Raw genomic sequence first — 23,055 nt, 5'->3', positions numbered from 1 at the left:
CATTAACCAATAATTACTGTGTCATTCTTTGTAAACATCTTGCATTGCCCAAGATTGGTTTAAAACGTCTACTGGCTTTGTGGTAAAAAGCAACAGTTATGGAGTACAAATTTAATACACTGAAACCCCCCAACTGAACAACGGAATAATTGTTGGCATAGCACATGATGCTCGGATAATTTATTCACAAGATACCTTTCTCTGCAAGATTTCAAGATATACTTGGAAGACGTTTGCCGTAAAAAAATCACTATAATTTGGGGGTTTCCAACCTTTAATAAGTTCTACTTTGAAACAATTAAAAATGTTATGAGCTACTCCTACCCCCGCCCCAGCATGTTACCAAGTTTTGTCCTGTCGTAAAAACAGAACATAGACTAGGAAAAGCACATTGTTGGGTGTCATCTTGGTTTGTCTTAATAAAAGGTATTATGAGGCTTCTGGTTTTGGATTTTGCTTTGGATGAATACGGCTAGCTGCAATGTCTCTCTGAGGTATGAAAGGATCCTATAAAATGTACTAGGTAGCTTAGTTGGCCTTTGAGAGAGGAGCTGTCATATCTTGCTTCTGGTGAATTACGTGTTCCTCCCAAAACAGAGGGCAATTCTGACCATGGCAGAGATACCCTGATGCTTCTGGATAATTAACAAAAATGGAAGGTTCATACAGAGACTGAATTTTCCCATCTGGAATAACAATATTTTAAAGGTTTTTTTTTAAAAAGAGGGAACCTAGCTAAAAATGGCATGCTATTACTCCGACATTGCTCTTTAATACCTTCTCCCTTTTCAAGCCCATTGTGGGCTTGCCAAATTTTTTTTGCCAAATTTAAAATCCACTGTACATTGTTGTGCTCCAGCAAGGGCTACTTTTTAGTTGCTTTGAGATATTTATTTCACTCAAGATAACCTATTTCCTGTGTCACTGGAGACACTGCATAACATTTCTTAAATAAATACTCATGCGAACACTGTAATAAGCGAGCTTTGGAAGTAAAATATTTTAGCCATGGCAACTTCTACAATCTAATAATACCTTTTGGAAGCTCTTGTGATTACAGATATTGCTGCAGCAGAAATTTATGTACTTCTTCGCCATCTCTGATGCTATGAGAAGATCACTGCATAAAAAAAATAGTTGGGCCTTAAACCATGTTTTTTGTGTGTGAGAGAGTCAGTGAGTAAGTGCAAGAGAGAGAGAACACACAGAATTACGCTTGAGAAAGAAGAATAGTTCATTACCTTTAAGTCATAATCCTTCTGATCACCATGCAAGGGTCTCTACTGATTCATTAGCACAGAGGAGGAGGAATAACAACCAAAACCAAACTGGATTGGTGAGCTCATTGGTTTAACTCGTTGGTTTGAACAATGTTTTGGCCACTGGAGGGTGCTATCATGATTTTCCAAAACACATTGGAGGGCATGAATGACAAACAACGATCAGCAATTTGGTACACTCAGGGGAAAGTTGCAAGGCTGATTGTTCTATATTAAAAAAATTCCTAAAGAAAAAATACCAGACAGTTCTGATAGGTTTCTGTTGTGGATTATACAAAGCTGCATGTTTCATTCAAACAGCACAGTTAACACAAGTTCACTGGTGCAGCTATGTGCAATAAAATAAATTAATTTTACTGGAAAGTTTTTTTTTATGCTTGTATCCCAGAGTGTTGTCTACACCCAAGGTGATTTTCCATATCAGCCATCTAAATGTAACCCAAAGCTGCAATGATATATGTACAAAATAGCTTACTTGCCAAGACATTGTACAATTCATCAATGGTCAAACAGAGATACCATCACAGTTTTCCAGTTTACAGAAGGTTCTATGCGTGGATGCCTTGCTGCAAATTCTTACTTAGCCAAGCCAGCTATGTGAATGGTTATTTACAAGCTTATAACAAAGGTTCGCAACAGCATGGTGTTATCAGTCAAAGCAATCCTACGTACTTCATGGCTTGGTTCAATCAGGGTTGCTGAAAGCCACCATGGGCCCCCAGACAAAGATTCCACCTCCCCCCACCCATGACCCTGATCCAAATCAAATATCATGACAAAACAAATCACTTGGCTAGCTGTTACCATGCATGTATAATAATAAAAGAATCTGCATGTCCATCCATCTGTCCATTTGTGGCAGAAGTAACTCATCAGAAAATAACACTAGGAATCTCAAAACTGGCCACCAGCCAATCATGGGAGTTCCAGGGCCAAAAATGAAAGAAACATGTGAAAACTGGATATAATCACATGTCCCGAGACATGTGAAAATTGGATATAATCCTAAACCAGAATTCTAAGCTAGCACGTAGGATGACTTTATCCACATGGAATTTTGTAAAGGGCACGTCTGACCTCAAAGCAGCCATTCCCCCTCCTCGCTTTGCCGAAGTAATTGCCACTAGGAAGGCTGTCTTATAGGACAGTTCCGCTAGTTCACATATGGCCATCGGTTGAAAAGGCCGCCCCATAAGGTGGGTCAATACCTGGGATAAACTCCACTGATTAGTAGGTAAGTTGACCGGAGGATACTAATTGTACAGGCCCTTCCAAAATTTCTTAGTATGTGGGGCTGCAAATATTGTTTGGGTTCCTACAGGGAGGTGAAATGCTGAGACGGCTGCTAGGTCAGCCTTCCACAAATTAGTAGACAGTCCTTGCTCTTGCATTTCCAAGAGATAAGGGGTGACGGATAAGGGCTTAATCTGCAGCAAGAGCTGACAGACCATTTGATGCTAGGGCGGACACTCTGGGCTCAGAGACAGATAGCATTCAGAGCTGGGTGAAGGGACGAAGAAGAAGCGAGGCTGTACACTGAACCTGAGGGTTCAGTGAAAGCCAAAGCTATTGACACACACAACCTGTGGTAGTGACAGGAGTGAGAATTGGGCTAGAGAGGGCCCATTCTCAAGTCACAAAGGGGAATTAGTCTCTGAGGTGGAGCTATTCCGGTAGCAGGGAGGTGTGGAGGATTACAGCCACTGAGGTGGGGTAGTCAGAGAGAGCTAGGCTGGGGACAGAGTCTGAGAGTCTGCGTCTGAATAATCGTTCTGAGGGATAGAACTAAGCTTAGCTTGAAACGGAATCTGAGTAAGCTTGAAACTGAGAACTGAAGGAACTTGAGTGAAGAAAACACCTAAGCTATTTCTCTGAAGTAATCTTGTGAATATAAATCTGACTTGAGTTTTCCCTCCAATTTCTGCCTTTTCTTGAAAACCAATCTCTGTGAGTTCTGTTTAATAAACGTCCCCGTTTTGTCTGTTTAAGTTGAAAAGCTTCTTGTCTCCTATTTCTCACTGAGGTAAATACGGGTGTGGGACTGGAGGAGAAGGAAAATAATCTCACAAATATACTCAGGCCAACGCTTTTTCCCCTCAGCATATACGGCCGGGCTGAGTGAGTGGGATATTGAAGTGGTTGAAAGGGAGGTGCGTCATACCTTGCTCTTGCATTTCCAAGAGATATCTAAAGATGTCTGGCAATGGGCAGATCTCAAAGCCTGTATACTAGACCATTCTACAAACCGTTTCCACTTGCTTATGTAGGAACGTCTCGTAGATGGTTTTCTGACTATTGTCATTACTTCTAGGACCTTATCTGGCCAATCCTTTATGAATGGATCTACCACTCCGCTAAGTGCAGGGATTGGATCTCTGGGTGTCTGAGGGGTCCCCATTCTAGGAGGTCTACTGCCAGAGGTAGTTGCTAATACGTGCCCCAGGACAGCTTCCACAGCATGCTGAACTAGATCCTTCTGGGCCAGAATGGAGTGACTAGGATGCAATGGATGTGCTCTACTCTCAGTTTGGCCATTATCTTCTGTAGAAGGGGGATGGGAGGGAATGCATAACATGGTTGACCTTCCCACCAGAACTGAAAAGCATCTTCAAGCTACCTCTGACCCTTTGTCCACTACTGGGAACCCCCATCTGCAATCATGTTCCTACTCAGAGCATTTGCTACAACATTGTCATGACCAGCTGTGTGCATGGCTGAGTGATGCCATGCGCAATCACCCATAGCCATAGCCTCTCTGCTTCAGTGCACAAGCTTAATGATCCTGGGCCACCTTGTTTGTTTACATAATATTTTGCAGTCAAGTTGTCTGTAGCCACTAGGAGACGTTTGCTGGAAACCACATCTATAAAAGAAATAAGGACATAATGAATAGCTCTCATTTCCAACTGATTAATATGTATTGCAGTTTCCCCTATTGACCATGACCTTGAAATGGCTCAGAACCCAAGTGAGCCCCCTAGCCCAAAAGAGAAGCATCAGTGAACAAGACTAGTTTGTGTGTACTGGGCCCTAAGGGCAGTCCAACAAGTAAATTGGAGTCTAGGCTCCACCAGCATAGAGAGCGAATCACTGGCCTCTGGATAGTCACCTTATGCCACTGTGGATCTTATTGGGGTTAAAACTCTAATAAACCAGTTTTGTAGCTTCCTCATTCTCAGCCTTGAATATGGTACCATCGCTGTGGTGGACGCCATTAGACATATCAGTTTTTGAACATGCAGTGCCTTCTGAAATCTGCACATCATAAACTTTTGCGCCATATTTTGAATGTCTCTAGCTCTTCTGGCAAAAAACCCTCAATTGTCTGTGGATCGCAATACAGCCCCAATAAACTCAACCAACTGAGAGGGTTGTAGGTTCGATTTCTAATCACCACCCCTAACTTATCCAGCAATTGTGTCATAATTTTGAAATCATGGGACAACTTATGTGGGGAACCTGTCACTAGTAGCCAATCATCCAGATATGGGTAGATTATGCATCTTCCCAGTCTAAGGTGGGCCACTACTACTGATGGACACTTTGTGAACACCCTTGGGCTGTAGCCAGGTCAAACAGCAGTACTGTATACTCGTAAGCCATACCACACATTCAAAACATAGGAATTACCTATCAGCCTTGTGTATTGAGATGTATTGTGTATGAAAATAGGCGTCCTTCTGGGCAAGAATTGTAAACCATGCATTTGGGAGGAGCTGTGGAAGGACCTCTGCTAGGGACAGCATATGGAACTTTGGTATCCTGAGGTACTTATTCAGCTTTCTGAGGTCTAGTATGAGTTTTTTACCCCCATCTTTATCAATGAGAAAGTATCTTGAGTAAAATCTTCCTTATCGAGGTGGGTAGGACAGTTCCCTTACCACCCCTTTTATATGCCTATTATATGCCTAATTATATGCCCATTATATGCCTAAGACAAGCAAATGCAATACTATCCATTTCAACGGGACAACCCAATGTCAACTCTGCCCCACTGGAAACCTCTAAGCTTGCTCACTCTCCCCGCTATCATGCTGCTCCTTCCTGTGATTAAGGAACCTCCTAGAAAGTTTTAATTAATGTAGGCTTGATGGAGTTGCACATTTCAAGGTACACACTATCAAACATCAACAAAGGCAGATTGCCATGCACTCCATACGGGAAGCAATAATTACCATCATAGATAGCATTCATTCGATGCTAGTGTGGGAACTGAAGTTTGTGCAGGTTGTTCAAGCGGCAAAGCTTTAAATAATAAAGTTGTCAAGAGCTATCTAATGAAGCACAAGACCCTATTTTTGCCTTTGAAAATCTCCTGCAAGCCCTTTTGATGTCTGCCAGTTGATTTTTAGTGCAGATAGGTCTACAGAGTGACTCTTCCCCCCACACACACACTTACACAGAAAAAATGAGCTTCAGCCATATGATGGCAGGCACAATATAAAATTACCCTATTCCCTGCATTTCGGCTTCCTCTCTGTGTGTGGCTCCATCTCTTGTGGCATCCATTTTGTGGTTGCACCCACCATACTGTGTCAGAATTCCAAAGGTGCCCATGGGCTCAAAAAGGTTAGGGGCCCCTGCTCTACACTATGTTGGCCTCTCTAGTCCCTCTTCCAGCCCATAGGTACCTTTGGAATTCTGATACAGTATGGTTGGTGCAACCACAAAATGGATGCCACAAGAGATGGCGCCACACAGAGAGAGGAAGCCCAAGTGCAGGGAAGGGGTAATTTTTAAAAATACACTGGGACAGGCACAATAAAACCACCATTGTGGAGGTAATTGCCACTGAAACATTTTTTAAAAAAAATCTGTATAGCCCATCACCTTTCCAGTGGCTAATGATATTCCCTGCTGGGCAAGGCCCCCACCCACTTTCTAAAACCCTTGCTGGGTGCCAGGAAGAGTGTCGGCAGGTATCATGGTGCCCACAGGCCCATATTTTGGACCCCTGATGTAGTAGTGTCAGACTAGGTTCTGGGAGACCCAAGTTTGAATCCCCATTCTCCCATGGCGGTTCATTGCATGGTCTTGCTCTCATCTCTCTGTCTCAGCCTAATCTACTGTACAGCGTGATTGTTTGGAGGTTAATATTGAAGAAGGGAAAATAATGTTACAAGCCGCTTTGGGGGCCACTGTGGAGAAAAGAAGGGCATAAATACCTAAATAAACAAACAGTGTAAGGACTACCCTAATTTCAAATTACCACAGGACTCCACATTGCCTTCTAAAGGGGGGGGATGGGTAACAGGAAGAAAGCAAACAAGCCCAGATTGCACCATCTCTCTGCCATGTACACAAAAGTAATCCTAGGACAAACTCTTACATAAGCAACAGAACTATGTTATAAATGGCATCACCTCTATTGAGAGCAAGAATCCCACAGAAGCAGCCATGAACAAAGTCTGTATGTGTGGGCTCCACATGTGTGAATCGAATTCCATACAATTTTCCTTTTTCTGCCATCCTCCTGCTCTGAAAACACTTGTAGTGCCTTGTGCATGGCAGCGGACACACAGGATTGGTTTGCTGAGAGCTGGAAGCCAATACTTCCCAACAAACTATTGCAGCAAACTATATTTCCATTGACCTTATCTTACCACCACACTGAACTCTATTAAAAGATATGAGAAGTTGATTACAGTAAAGAGCCCCCCCCCCAAAAAAAAACATGTTACCAGGCATGTTGCAAATTCTATCTGATTATCTAGATTCTATACCAAGAACACACAAAAACAGTATTATTGGTAATTAGTTCAGAGAAAGTGGGGGAGAGGGGAAATGGACTTTTCTTTATTAGAATTAGCTTTTTAAGGCCTTAATTTGCTATACATTTCTCACATTATTACATTTTAATTTAGCAAAGAGGTAACTGGATCAGCTCATTAGTCCTGAAATACATTAAACAATATACTTTTCTAACACTTTGTATAAAAATAACTGAGATTTAAATATCAGTTAAGATCTACTGAACTGAAGATATTGTATGATCCTCCCCCCAAAAAATATTACAAGAGCACTTTCAGATTTGCCACATTGGACATATCTCTCGTTAATATTAAAGGCAGCTTCATGTGTAATGATTGCCTTACACAGATATCACTTCTGTATGGGGACAAAATCAGTGACAAAGCACGTGGTTTTCTTGCAGAGAAGGAATATCCATGAAAGACACAGCTGCATGAGAAACATCCCTTAACGATTCTCCCTTAGATAAATCTGAGTAATTCTATATGTTATGTGAAATGAGGTATGAAAATCTGGAATGAATAACTTCAGGCCACACATCTATGCATGGGAGGATGAAAGCGCTATTTTGGAATATTCCCCTAAATGGCCAGGGATGTGGTTCAGTGGGTGATCCGCATGCTTTGCATACAGAAGTCCCAGACTCAATCACAGGCATCTTTAGCTTAAGGAACTCAACTAGCTGGTATTCAGAAAAAGAGGTGGCTTTTATATGCCGACTTTCTCTACCACTCAAAGAAGAATCAAACCAGCTTACAATCACCTTCCCTTCCCCACAACAGACACCCTGTGAGGTATGTGAGGCTGAGAGAGCTCTAACAGAGCTGTGACTAGCCCAAGGTCACCCAGCTGGCTTCACATGTAGGAGTGGGGAAACCAACCCGGTTCACCAGATCAGTGTCCGCTGCTCATGTGGAGGAGTGGGCAATCAAACCTGGTTCTCCAGATTACAGTCCACCGCTCCAAACCACTGCTCTTAACCCCTACACCATGCTGGCTCTCCCTTCCCAGCCTGAGACTCTGGAGAACAACTGCAAGTCAGCACAGACATCAGTCAAAATAGACACATCAGTGGTTTGACTAAGTGGCTTGTGTCCAACCAAAAACCTAGAAGACTTCATGGCCTTAAATTTTTGGATGAGGAAGCAGAAATTTCTACCTATTCCTCCATCCCACTGCAGCCCACTGCCCCCCCTCACAATTTTGTCCCTCAGGGTTCAGCAGACCCTTAAGAGCAACACAGAAGACTAGTTAGGGGTCTGCAGCAGGTACCGCTGGAATAGCACCATCCTCTTCCAAAAACTTAAGTGTCCTAAAGTCTTTAGAACTATATGGTTGGATACAATCTGGTATAAGGCAGCTTCATGTATTCATAAAAACTAAAGCGCTCTGCTTTTGATGAGAAACTAGAGGGTGAGTCTATTACATGTACAATTTTCTTCAGAAACGAGCTTAGGACCATTAAAAACAATAAACCATCCTCAATCTTCAGTGAGGTGATGTTACATTCCAGAATTCTCCCATTATCTACCCAACACCTCATTCGGTGTAGAATGAACTTAATCAGTGAAAGATCTGGCTCATACAGGTTTCATTTTTTGTGAGAAGCAGTTTTGGCACTGATTTTATTTTTCAAGTTTAGAAATACAAAACATATCCTTGAGAATTATATTGTGGCAAGATTTAAGAAGAAAAACTCTCCTTAATTTACTTGCTGTTTTGACTACTGGCCAAGATAGTAAGACACAACTATAATAATCCTCCAACCTTTATGAACATCAAGAGGGTTGTCCTAAAGCAAACTTTGGCTCAACAGTACCTAAACTGCAACCATTCTTTCTCCTCCTGGCAACACATTGGAGCAAAGATGATCAACAGGAGGTTTTTATTGCTGGTTGTCCTTGGTCCAACAAGAACACCACATGCACAAATTAGAACGTACTACTATTTTACTGGGCATTTAGTTTTGTTGTTAAAACTTAAGCAAATGTATGCAGAGATACTGCTCTTTGAACTCCTAGTTCAAAGTGTCCAATTACTCGTTTGTTGTTTTATATGGAGAATGATCTTACATTCGGAGAAAATCCACTTGTAAAAACTAAGGTATTTTTTTGAAAAAATACAAATTTGGGTTTTCCCCTCCATTTGAAGCAATTTGTACTTTTAATGTTCGAAATACCAAGCACACAATGGAATAGTGGGGCACCTGTGACTTACTCGGCATATAATATAGTGTGAATGTGTCTATGTGGGATTCATATCCCTCAGCCTTTTCAGCCTTTTCAAAGTGGCTTGGATTATAGGAATTATGCATGTCTCATGTTATATATGTTGACGTTGCACATACAGAGGTGAAGAGCATGGAGGCTCACTGCTCCATTGTATGGTATTCCTCAAATAGAGAACCACTCCCAACAGGCAGAATACTGGATTTGAGTGGAGGATTGATCCAACTCTTAAACGCATACATATTTTCATGGCTTATCTAATTATTAGGATAGCCAGCACCATTAGAAAAACAACCCATGGTAAAACGCACAGGTTTATCGCTTCTTGGCAAAACGCACAGCAAATGTTGGATGCTGAAGTCATTCTTGCAAATTAAAGAAAAAAACTTGCAATTTTTCTCAATGGTCTCTTTTTAAATGGGACCTATGATCCACTTGCAGAAGTTCCATTTGATCCCGGATGCTCTCAGAGGTTACTGGCTGTAATGCACAACTGTATGGCCTGAACAAACAGCAATGAATAGCCATTACCAGGCTATGGCAAGAAACAAGAAAGAAAGAACTTTGAAAGCCCAGAGTAAAATCTGAAAGTTTTCTTCTGGTGTAAAACAATTTTTTTTTGGTCCATGGTTGACCTCAAAGTTTCATAATCTTTAGTCCACTTACTTTAGAGTAAAACTACTACCCTTTCTAAATGTTCTTTATAATGCATTCATGTCCAAATTTTTAATATAAGTTATTGGTCCATCCTCTATTTGGCAAGGGAAAGAGGAACACTCTTAATATATTCTGGTCATAACATATTGCAGTGTCATATATTAAAACTATTTTCAGTAGCTAACAATTCATACTTCAAGTTGACCCTAAGTGTTCAACAGAAATACGCAATAATTTCTGAAACCTAAGGGGGAAAGAATAGGTCTCAGGTATGCAGTTTTGTTTAATGTAGTAGTTCATTATATTCATAGCTTCTAGGTGTCAGTTTAGTAGGAAATCTGGCTTTTGATAGCCAAAAAGCTTGAAGTCTCCTTCAAAGCGTGCATAAAGGCGCCATATGTCTCTCTTGCTGACTCCTGAGAAATAGCGCTCCACCTTGGTTTTGTTGTATACTGTTATGCCTGGTGGAATTGTGGGATACGACACCAGATGGTCTATTCCTGCCTCCTTCAGGATGTACGGCGCATCTTCTTCCAGTGTCTCATGATGTCCAACAACACTGTATGTAATTTCACAAGGGGCACAAAGTTCCACATAGGTTACCCAATGAATTATGTGGTCTCCGAATTGTAGGTCTAGCCATCGATGATTTGGGTCACCCAAGTAGCGCACAAAGTCCTCAAATTGCAGCCCTCGGGTCTCGGTGCGATTCTTTCTATATTTTCGAATTATGCCAGGTGCGATTTCATGTCTATACCAAGGTTCAAATCGAGGATTGTGAACAAATTTGTCTTTAAATGCAGAAATAAGCCTTTCAAATGGATCTCTTACAATAAAGAATTTGAAGTACAATTTCAACCTAAAGGGGAAAGGGAAAACAGATTTTACCTGCAGTTAAAAAAAAACATTCTCCATTTACCATTCTCAAAAGATAAAGGCTATTTAACATGTGCATATTTTTTCCATCAATCACTACAAGGTCAAACAGTGGCGTACATGTTACATGTTACATGTTACGTCAATCAACTATCCGACCAAACAACACAGACAGAACATACTCTTACATCACCATGCTTTAACCGGAATCCATTGGAACCTGCAATTGAATCCACTAGAACCTGCAATCCATTGTATGTTGAGTAATCAAGCAAGGTGAAGTCATGTGATATGCATGCATATGTGAATCAGCCCTAGGAGCTGCAAATCAAATAACGTGCAACTTTTACAACAGTGATATACAACACAACTGTGTCCGCAGAGAGTTTTGGCAACCACATAGTAGCTGTGGAGCTTCCCTGCCACCTTGCAATGTTCTCCAGTGAGGGTGCCATGTCTCTTTCCCCCCTAGGTAGCATTCAGTAGTGGGGCAGGAATATTCTTTGTGACCTTCTCCAACAGGTGCTGCTGGAAGGGCCCATGTGGCATGTTCCCTGCTTGTGAAGTCCCAGAACATGGCTTCACAAATAATTACTTCAGAAAGTTTAAGCTTTTTAAAAACACAGCTCGTTTTTTTTGCTAAAATTAACCATTATAACTAAATTGAAAAACTCGAATATAACCATTATACTCCTGGCTTAACTTTCATAACTACCTGAGAGAACGCCTACCATTCTCATTTTGCTCTTCCCAGTGTAACCATTAAATCACTTCCCTTAAACAAAACTGTAATTACAGTACATGCGTGTGTGTGTGTAAAGTGCCGTCAAGTTGCAGCCGAATTATGGCGACCCCTTTTGGGGGTTTTCATGGCAAGAGGTGCCTTCCTCTGCACAGCAACCCTGGTATTCCTTGATGGTCTCGCATCCAAACACTAACCAGGGCTGACCCTGCTTAGCTTCTGAGATCTGACGAGATCAGGCTAGCCGGGGCCATCCAGGTCAGGGCAATTACAGTACATACACACTATTTATTTCATGTCTGTTCATTTTCTCCTGTGCCTCTGGCTTTCCAAATACACTGAAGCCTGTAACATCTTGTTTTATTTTAATTTTAAATACTTTTCATTAGAAATTTTTTACTTTAAATATTATACACATAAGGTTCCCAGGGGTCTCTGATTCGGGTTGCTGACCAGGTCCAAACCCTCAGGAATGCTTCAGTGTAACACTACAGCATCTTGAATTTGATGAACGGAGCTTTGACTCGGATGTTTATACTCCAAAAATCCTGTGAAGTCTAAGGTGCTACTGGAATCAAATCTAGCTGTACTACAGCATCTGGTGCTTCTAGACTTTTCTCTGGCCCAAATACCTCATTTTATAAAATATTGATTTAAGTAAGTAAATTTACATTAAGCCCATTTGCACGATTTACTGGCTGTCTAAGCACTAAGTACAAAAGTTCATTTCGTTGAGTCCATTTTTCAAAACAAGACGTCTCCCTAGTTCACACACCAACTTAAAATTACTTCAAGCCATTGCTTACCTTTTCTGAATTTCAGTGTCACTGAACGAAGATAAGCGTGGCAGACCATTCTTCTCATGGTCATGCACAATGCTCTCTGGGATCTCTTCTATAGAAGAAAAAGCTCCTATAGAAATAAGGCAGGAAATATTTTTAGATCCCTTTGTCTTATGTTTCCCCATGCTGTATTGTTGGCAATAATGTGATTGCTTATGTCTGTACCATGTGGACTGAAAAGATTTTTTAAGACTGAAAAAAGCTGAGTTCCTCACGGTTCTAACGAACTCCCCAACCCCCTTTTAAGATTGTATACAAAAGGGAGACCCAGAATGCATATGTGGCCTCTTTTCTATCAGTTGTCCACTGAATGGGCCAGGCTGCAACTAGCTCCCATACCAGAATCTGGAACAGCAGAGTATGTTATCTATCCCAGAGTTCAACAACTGAAGCTGGTGGTTTCAGCTAGAAAAGCCAGAGTCCAAAGTGCAGCAGACAAAGGGTATTGTTCTGGCAAATGAAAGAGGTCTGCCTTCTATTATTTATATCTGGTCTGGCCAATCCAAAGGCTTCCTTTTCTCCTGCCAACCAAGATCAGATGTCCCCCTGTTCTCTTCTAAGTCTTAAGCCTAAGCAAAAGAATTTCAGGCACCTCACAAGACCAAGACTGGTGTAAACAACAGGTCTTAAGGTTCCTGATTTAAATCTCACAGGCCTTTTATGCAGGGACGTTTCCCCGTGGTCACCCCTACTGACTGTTTCAGGGCTTCCTTTTGATTATGCATGCCTTTTCCGCCCGGCAGAGGTCGCCTCACTCTTCCTGCATGTTTTGCCCATGTTTTCCAGATGCTGTTTTAGCCAGAATCTGGAAAATGTGGGCAAAACACTTGGGGAGAGTGAGGTGACCTCTGATGGGTGGATAGTCGACAAGGGTGACCACAGGGAAACGTCCCTGCATAAAAGGCCATAGTCTCCAACACTTACCACATCCTTAGCAGAAAAACCTGTCCACTCTGTCTTGTTGCTTAGAAGTTAACCTGCTTATTAAATCAGCACCACACTGAAACCTCTCTCACTGTTTAAAATCTATTTTTGTTCTCTGTTGACTTTCATTTGAAAGGAAGTCAAACTGGGATGCTAAAGATATGTTGTTTCACTGTTTTGTTGTCTGAAAAAACTAGTGGGATCATCCAGTTTGGCATAAATTGACCATTTAGCTTTAGCAGCACTGGCTGAGCAAAGAAATCTCCGCTCAAAATTTGCTTTAATAACCATAGAAGCAAATCTACCATATGCCAAGTTGTTATTTACCGGCCGAGATTATCTAAGCAGAACAATTAGTATTGAAAGCCTGTAGAGTTCTTGAAGTGTGTGTGTGCGTGCGTGCGAAGTGCCATCAAGTCGCAGCCGACTTATGGCGATCCCTTTTTGAGGTTTTCATGGCAAGAGACTAACAGAGGTGATTTGCCAGTGCCTTCCTCTGCACAGCAACCCTGGTATTCCTTGGTGGTCTCCCATCCAAATACTAACCAGGGCTGACCCTGCTTAGCTTCTGCGATCTGACAAGATCAGGCTAGTCTGAGCCATCCAGGTCTGGGCCTTGAAGAAAAGACAGAATATAAAATGCAAGTAATGAAATACTGGGGAAACTTTCAACAAAGCAATTGATTTTTTTTCACTTTGAAGACTGCTGTTTCAACTGTAATGTATGCAAGCAAACACACTTCAGAACTTTAAAAATTAACCAATACCATTTAAAACAATCAAGACTTTCTTCCACTGAGTATTGCCAACTTTGGGGGTTTGACAGAAGAGGATCTTGTGCTTGTCACATACGAATATTCGGTCCAAAACAAACTTAGAAACAGTACTATGGGTGAGGTTTCTCAGTGATGTATCTTGGCACATATTCCTGAGTAGTTCAAGCCTTTCCATATGGACCAGAGGTTGATGTTGATGGTCTTCAGAAAGACCTCTTCCTATCGTCTTAGAATAAAAATTGGGGGGGAAAGAAAATGGAGAAGTCAAAGGAAGAAATTTAGTTCTTAATTTACATTTTAAAGAGATATTATTATCACTCCTCCCCACCACATACAGATTTTCCACCTCCTATGTGAAAATGAAGTGTTACCTATCTCTGTTGTATCTCTGGTATAATTTTAATCTTGTTAGATATTTCCAAAGAGCCATTTGCTTCACTATTTTTTCAACATGATGCAAAATAGGTTTTTTTAAAACAGTACTGATAAAATAATAAGTTGTAGAAATTGCACGCAATACTTATCACCCCAAATTTAGATATATTTCACAATTTATAATAAACTGGAAAAGAGTCCCTGGGTTACACTTTAATTGTTGCTGACCAAAGCAAATGTTCTTTATCTGCATCATTCATTGGAAGCTGAGTTTGATTTTGCTTTGATATTTAAAATGAGAACCTGCTATGGCCTACATATTTTTAGATTTATAAAGTTTTGATCCTTTTTAAAAATGTGACAATACTGAACTTTGCTGATATTGCTGTATCTTCATCCTTCTCCCAACCTTCCAGCTGCTTTCTCGCTTTCTCTTGGCTGATACTTTTTTTTAAATGTCTGGTTGTAATGCCAGTGGTAGGGTTGCCAACCTCCAGGTACTAGATGGATATCTCCTGCTATTACAACTGATCTCCAGCCGACAGAGATCAGTTCACCTGGAAAAAACAGCTGCTTTGGCAACTGGACTCTATGGCATTGAAGTCCCTCCCCTCCCTAAACCCTGCTCTCCTCAGGCTCTATCCCCAAAACCTCCCGCTGGTGGCAAAGAGGGACCTGGCAACCCTAGCCAGGAGTGACCTTGTGAGATCCAATGGTCAGCAATAGGTTTGTGTTTTTTACAAAAGTTGTCACCAGTTTGGGATTAAAAAAAAAAACTGCTTTGAACTTCTCAGATTTTCCTGTAAACCAGTGAGTTTGTAGCAAAAAACCCTGGTTTGTAGCAAAAAACATATCTGTACTGGTCCTGGCCCCAGTGGGCAGACTTTTTGATCAGCACTCTTGACCTTTGTTCAGAATTAGCTATACATAACAAAGTTAGAACATAACTCTTCCATCATCAAGGTATCTCATAAAGAACACTGCCTTTCTGTTCTTCACACAACAGCAGCCCACAGGTGCCAGAACTTGCAATTGAAGCGACAAGATTTTGGAATCAGTAGGGCGTTTCTCTCTTTTTTGGCTTTACCTTTTTAATAGCAGATAAACTGGAGGCCTTTGCAAGCAATCCATAGCCCAGTTTGCTTTGGTGTGTGATTCAGGCAAATGAAATTGCCCATGAAGCAATATCTGGACTGCCAGGTTGCAGTTACTTTTCTCCTTTCTGGTTAGTGTTTGCCAGCTAAAGCAGTTGAAGAGGTGCGATGATGCAACGCCTGGTCTCTATTTACTACTGAGGGCTTTAAAGCTCGAGTATGCAGATACATTTGATGGCTAAAGAAAAGTAATTGTGATAGCCTTCCTTTTCTAGATATTCTAAAAACCCTTAAAACTCACTGGCTTGTTTGGTGAAGCATTTCAGGTTTTATACTGGCAAAGTTGTATACAAAAAATTCCATCAGTGCAACTTCCCATCCTTTAGCCTGTGTGTGATATTTCTGTTTAGTATAACTGTACCAGCTTTAAAAGTTCAGAGAAAAAATAAGATTGTGTAGGACATAGCAAGAGAATGTAGGGTATTGGAACACAAAGGAAAGAATTTAAGTGATGTCCTTGCAAGGTAAAATTGCTTGGGTTGAAAAGTTCAGCAGACAAGCTGCTAGGAAAAACATCTTACAGCCTGCCTGCATTATGATACATGGCCGGGAAATGTGGGGTTATATATTTGGTTTGCGTAATTTGAACTCAAGATGCCTATCTAAAGTAAGCGACGACCTAATTCCATGGTGCTAAACTGCTTTATTTTCCCATTAAGCTTCTTACACCTATTTATTTTGGGTGTGGGTGAAAATCTGCAATTCCGTAAGCAAAATGATGCCATGGAGACAGGTTATGTTTGCAACAATTTTCTCACATAGGTTGTCATTCTAATAGTGCACTCCAATCTAAGCATATTTATTTCAACGGGCTTTTGGCTGAAATAACTCTGCATAGGGCTGCACTATAAGCGCAGTTACTTGAAGTCACTGCAGTTTAAATAAATGTGCCCATAAGAAACATGTTAAATCTGAGCTGTTAGATACAGCTCTTTGTGCTCTACAATTTAGCCTGCTGGTAATTCAGCATTTCTTATATTTATTCAGAAAAATATCTAAACCTAAGCAAACCAAAAAATCATGCCACAGTAGAAACATAACTAAGTTTTAAGAGAAGTCCAACAGTATCATAATGTGATTAGATAATCTGAGCAGTGGCAATACATGGAACAGGACACACTGAGCTGCAAACACAGGACACAAAGCCACATGACATCATGGTCACGGAGCAGAGAAGAGGAGAAGCCAGAGTCTCCAAAATTGCCTGTGTGCAAAAGGAAAGCTCCCCATCTCACTTTGCATGGCAAGAGGGGTAGGAGCATTCTTGCTCTCTACATAGGTGTACTTAGCAGCACATCATTCCAAAGATCAGCAAAAGAAATGGTAGTGCTATAAGGGATTGGTAACTCGAGAGGTGGGACACAGACCAACCTGAGGGTCTTGAACCAAGGAGGGTGAAAATCATGGAATTAGATGGAGTCTTGGGAAGATCTCGTAAGGCAGTTCTTATATCCTTGTGAGTTCTTGCTTTCTTAGTCAAATTCAGTTTAGGAGTGAAGTTGCAGTTAGTCATTCAAAGACCTATTTTTTAAAAAACTTATTCTTGATGCACAAATCATTGTCCTGAACAGTGTTGCACTATAAAATTAGACCATAGTCACGTTCATTCCCAATGAATACATTAAAAAAAAAATCTCAGGGCTAGTTAGCTTCTAGGATTATCCCCTCCCCTTCCAAAACCAACCAAACAAACAAAACCCCTTTGCACAGAACAACTCGTAAACCCTGTGGAAATAAAATGTCCCAAGCAGTGCCAGCGCTGCCATGCCCCAAGTCATTGTTTTTGAACTTCTGCTCTGCATCCAGCAACACATACCTGAAACTCTCCCAGCGAGCTCTTCTCTTTTATCATATGAATCTTCTCCACTTCAGTGATAGCTGTCAGTATTAATGGCTCTTGCCTAGCACCATAGGCTGAGTAAAAAAAGGGGGAAAGAGGATCTTTGAAGGAAAGGCAGCATTAAAAAAAATCTAGTAACATTTATATTGTTGAGTCTTCAGTTACCCTAGTTCTGAAAGTCTTTGTATAGAAAACCATTTCAACCAGAAGAATAAATTTATTTGGCATTACTGTGGTTAAGTCTATTATTAGGGTTGCCAACTCCGGGTTGGGAAATACCTGGCGATTTTGGGGACAGAGCCTGGGGAGGGCAGGGTTTGGGGAGGGGAGGGACTTCAATGCCATAGGATCCAATGGCCAAAGCTGCCATTTTCTTCAGGGGAATTGCTCTCTATTGGCTGGAGTACCTGGAGGTTGGCTACCCTAGTCATTATAAAAGTATAATGGAGGAGACCCTAAATGCGGGTGGGGGTGGGGGTGCATGTTCAATCAATTTTCTTAATTGCAACTTCTTCCATTATCTCCATTTAAATCAATTTAACGTTGAAACTGACTAGTCCAAGTAACACACATCTTCTGTGTCCGTCAATTTTACCATGGTGAGAAAGCAGCAGACTGGATTTCTCGTTGTTCATAGAAAAACTATTTATTTAAAATAAGCAAAGTCATTCAAACCGCTAGATATTCTTTGGGAAGAAGGAAAGTTTTAAAAGAATCATTTTTCAAGAGCAGCAAATATTCATGTGGCTTGGAAATCATCCTTTACCATATCCCCAGAGGACCCGCAACAGTCATGCATGCATCTGTTTCAACAGAACTGGTCACATTTCTTGGGGCTAGTTTGGAATTTTCTAGGTGTAACTTGAAGAGCTACAAAATCATGCAATTTATTCGACTGGAAAACAGTGAAACTGAGAACACTGAATATGCGCAGCAGGCAAAATGACAGAACCTTGATATCTCCCCCCCCAAAAAAAATTACTGCACCTTCCTACAGTTGTACTCTCTGCAAGTTTCCTACTTCCCAACTATGCATATGCATGCAAACAGCAAAGCTCCACTCTGCTCTTTTTTCTTATAAAGCCATTCCCTTGGGATTTCAAAGCATGGTCTGCTTCCCTTTCCCCCTTTCCTTCCCTCCAATAAAAGTTCTATGACACATCGATTTTGAGCAGTCAATAGTTGGTGTTAATCACTTGTCACCCAATTGACAAAAGGAGTAAAAAAATTTGGTTTTGTCTGGTCTTAATGAGCCCCATGGTACAGAGTGGTAAACTGCAGTATTGCAGTCCAAAGCTGGTTTTAGGTAGTTGGTTTTAGGTAGCTGGCTCAAGGTTGACTCAGCCTTCCATCCTTCCGAGGTTGGTAAAATGAGTACCCAGCTTGCTGGGGGTAAAGGGCAGATGACTGGGGAAGGCACTGGCAAACCACCCCGTAAACAAAGTCTGCCTAGAAAATGTCAGGATGTGACATCACCCCATGGGTCAAGAATGACCCGGGGCTTGCACAAGGGACCTTTACCTTTAATGCTGCTTTACGTGTGGTTATGTCCATGTGTATGCCATCATGACTGAAATGACTACATGGAACTGTATATTCCACACCATATGCTATGCAGAAGAAGACTGTGATTCCTATGTACATGAAATAAACATTGGCTTGGATCCACCAGAGTTTTTCTGGGGGCAGACATATTTCTACCCATGGAGTATTACACATTTCCACCTACCTCCTTGTTCTGCAGCCCTAGAGTACTGCTTCTAGGGGTTCCCTATACCCTAGGAGCAGCATTTGGGGGGCATTTTAGTCTGCAGCAGGAGGGGGGAGGAAAGAAAGTCATGCTTTGTGCTCCAGAAAAGCTCCAGGGGATCAAAGCCATTATCCCTCTCTAATAAGCAGACTACCTATACCATGTCAGATGAGTAGCATATGAGGTTAATATATTTGTTTTAAATTTAGAGGTGCAAGCTCTGACTAAGTTTGAGAATTTCTGCTATGGTCTGTGGAAGCAACTAGGCCTCAGTCAGAGCAAGAGCCTGTTGAAAGATATGCACTGTGCTACAATGGAGCATTTCAGACAATAAGCATTACTAATATCTTGGTCATTTTGTGTAGAATTCAGCAGGATCTGTAGATCAAATAGTTAGTGAATGATTTTATTATACCAATCTATGAAGTTCCCAGCTTGCTTGCCTGCTTGCGTTTAAAAGTAAGCATCTCCTTTCAAATGATTTTATTAACAGATCATACTTGAAAGAGAAAACTCAGTAGGAAGGGGAAATCAGTCATTCCTGAATTTAGCACCACAAGTGAAATTTAGTTCAACTGACTTTTTTTATATTATTACAGAGGTGAAATTAGAATGACGATTTGACAGCAGATGACTTATTTTTCAATTAATTCAGCCAAGGTTAGCCAAACGAAAACATCACCCTTTTTTGAGTACTCAGCATGTAGATATTTCTAATACCCGCTGAAAAAAAATGTCATTAAGATGATTCATTAAGCCCCTCCCGTTTTTAACCAAACAAATAAATCTGCTGAGCTTTTCAGAGGATAAAACGTATTCTAGTATATCACACTGAAATGTTTTAAATGATAATAATCTAATATCAAGTCAGCTGTGCAAGATGAATAAATCTTTCCCTAAAGCCACAAGGTTAAATTTATTCACAGCGATATCTAGAAATATTTACATTATCTGCATGTTCCATCATATACGTGTGAGGTATAGAAACTGGTACAGGATTGTACATACTGAGAATAACAACTTTCATTTTTAAAGTTACTCTCTGCAACCACAAAGCCTACAAACATAACACAGAAACGTATCAACATTGTTCAAGGAGGTAAAACAAAACAAACAAACAAAAAAACAGAAGGAATTTCTAGTATCTAAAACTTTGTTGTCCTATATGGCGTCCTGCATTTTTAGCTTCTCTCAGCTAAATCCTTCCCACGGACTTTGACAGCCCTAAATCTTGGAGGCACAAGTGCATGAATATTTAAAAAGCGATATAATTTGTACAATATATTCTACGGAATTTGGACCCTGCTTTGTGCAAGCTACGCAGCACATTTTCTGAATATGAAAAAAGTTTGGTTTTGTACTCTGCTACCTGCACCTGAGTACCGAGAATGACATATGAATCCACACTCAAGAGGACCAAGACTTTATTGCAGCACAGTGCAAGCAACTTCTCTCAGACCTCTGTCTCAATAATTTTTAAAGTTTAAGTCTGGAAATGGGACAACACATCTTTAAAAAATTGTTTTACCCACTGTGCAGTAGTGAGATAATTAGGCAGGAGAGCTTCCGCTGGCAACCCTCATTGCCTGCTGCCGCTCAGACCGGCAATGGGAGATTCTTTTAAAAACGTTGCCCGTGCCTGGAAGTGATGTCATGGCACACACAACACCAGCGCTCCCCATGTTCCTTCCCTCAAGTTCCAGGCAGTTATATGCTAAGGATAATCCAGATTAACATTTATAAGGGGAAGGGAAATAGCCTTGCTTTGGGAATAGAGAGCTGTGTTGCCATTCTTTTAAAATGTATTGGATAGGAGATCACTTTTGTACAAAATGTATTCATTCATTTAACTAATTTGTTTCATATCTCTACCTCAGAAGTTGAATGGCAACAAATACTGTGTTTTAGATGCATACAAAATGTGATCTCTCAATAATGAAGCTATCTTAAACAAAGACAGGTGGGTACTCTGTGAAAAAGGCAGAAAATATCAGAATTTATTGTGCAAAAAAAAAAAAAAAAAAAAGATGAACCATGTCAGCAGACCCCCAATCAACCAGCACTAGTCTCTTTCTTTAAGCCATTTTATATTAAGTTGAAACTCAGAATTCTGGCTTGCCACAATAAACTGCAAGGTTTATTACATTTGATAAGAATGTGGCAGTTAGCACCATGACACATAGCCACGTATAAACCAGAACACTACCTGTACTGCGCATCACAAAGGACTTCAGTCTAGTCTTTTCAAGGACAGGATTCTTAACAACAGCTCATCAACAGAGGGAGAGAATAAAGATCATGCAGTGTCATCAAAGGAATTAAAGCACATTATTGGTTTAATACCATCTGGGGTGCCTAGGAGAAGCAAAAGCCTCAACCACACTCGCCAAACAGTGGAGAATAGAAATAGGGTTGCCAGGTCCCTCTTCGCCACCGGTGGGAGGTTTTGGGGTAGAGCCTGAAGAGGGCGGGGTTTGGGGAGGGGAGGGACTTCAATGCCATAGAGTCCAATTGCCAAAGTGTCCATTTTCTCCAGGTGAACCGATCTCTATCAGCTAGAGATCAGTTGTAATAGCAGGAGATCTCCAGCTAGTACCTGGAGTTGGCAACCCTAGATAGAAATGAGTACGAGAGAACAAATTAAAGATAAATGCAAAAAAAAAACTTTTATAATGGCCCTTGAAAAGGAAGGTACTTTAAAATTACCACCTATCCACACATGCAATATTAAAATTTTAAAGCATTCCAGCTGTCATGTTGCACATGAATTCCACTTCAGTCTACCACTCCTTGTCAGGTTCAGGGGTAGATCAGCCTCCATCACTTATCCTCATCAAACAAAAAGATCCCACTGCCAGCAAAAGGAAGCAGGAGGAAAACTGACGCATATTATTTTAATGCTCTTTCTCTAGCAATTTTCCAAAGGAGAGTTTAACACAAGACTACTTGCCCAGATAAAAGTAGTCATTTAGAAAAATACTTCCTTATGCAAAACAGTCGCATGCCAGAGGCATAGTTTTCATAGCCATCTTTGATGTAGACAAGACAATGTTTTCCCAAAGTCAACACACATTAAAATGGGGGTAATGGAAAAGCCGCCCTGACCTGGATGGCCCAGGCTAGCCTGATCTTGTCAGATCTCAGAATCTAAGCAGGGTCAGCCCTGGTTAGTATTTGGATGGGAGACCACCAAGGAATACCAAGGTTGCTGTGCAGAGGAAGTAACTGGCAAACCACCTCTGTTAGTCTCTTGCCATGAAAACCCCAAAAGGGGTCGCCATATGTTGGCTGCGACTTGATGGCACTTTACACACACAGAAGGGAAAAGCCAAGCCAAGTGAATTTGTAATACTTCTATCATATGGTTATTATATTTTATGCTGAACTAGTTAAATGATTTTAAGGATTGATTTTTTTTAATCATTTATGTCTAACAAATAGGATTTAGGTCTTTTTTATCCCATGATTTATAAGTGAAAGAGAACATGATTCAATTCCTTTAATCTTTTGAACACAGCAAGCAAACATATCAACAAGAACTCTGGACATATGCTGCTAACATTCTTCATAACCTTCATTGGTGACAACAATAAAAATAAGTTAAACTTACCATCAGGGTCTTTGAAGGTCAGTGTGATGAACTTGCTTGCAACCATGAACATGAATATTACCCAAAAGCATGCAGCTAACAGCAGCCACCGGTGGTGCATGATGTCAGATGTGAGCCATATAACTTTTATTGGTCCCTGTTTTTAAAAAGCCACAAATATATATATATATATATATATGAACCATTTTCCTATTTTGTGAGAATGTGTGACTTAAATAGCTAGCAAAAATATATTTTCATTGTAGACAGT

General features: G+C 40.8%; 1 protein-coding gene across 1 annotated transcript; it reads right to left on the bottom strand.

The window, feature by feature from the left end:
- Window positions 1–10,196: 10,196 nt before the first annotated feature.
- Window positions 10,197–22,932, bottom strand: CHST10 (carbohydrate sulfotransferase 10). The gene is made up of 5 exons (XM_056861996.1): window positions 22,806–22,932; window positions 17,422–17,519; window positions 14,068–14,302; window positions 12,341–12,446; window positions 10,197–10,775 (listed from the first exon to the last, which is right to left on the bottom strand). The coding sequence occupies exons 1-5, from the start codon at window positions 22,903–22,905 to the stop codon at window positions 10,238–10,240; spliced, it is 1,077 nt and encodes a 358-aa protein (XP_056717974.1). The 5' UTR covers window positions 22,906–22,932; the 3' UTR covers window positions 10,197–10,237.
- Between the last annotated feature and the right edge of the window lie 123 nt (window positions 22,933–23,055).

Source organism: Euleptes europaea, chromosome 16 (assembly GCF_029931775.1).
Source record: "Euleptes europaea isolate rEulEur1 chromosome 16, rEulEur1.hap1, whole genome shotgun sequence".
Lineage (NCBI taxonomy): Eukaryota > Metazoa > Chordata > Lepidosauria > Squamata > Sphaerodactylidae > Euleptes > Euleptes europaea.
The sequence above is the reverse complement of the archived record's forward strand: the minus strand, read 5'-3'. Positions and strand labels throughout refer to the sequence as shown.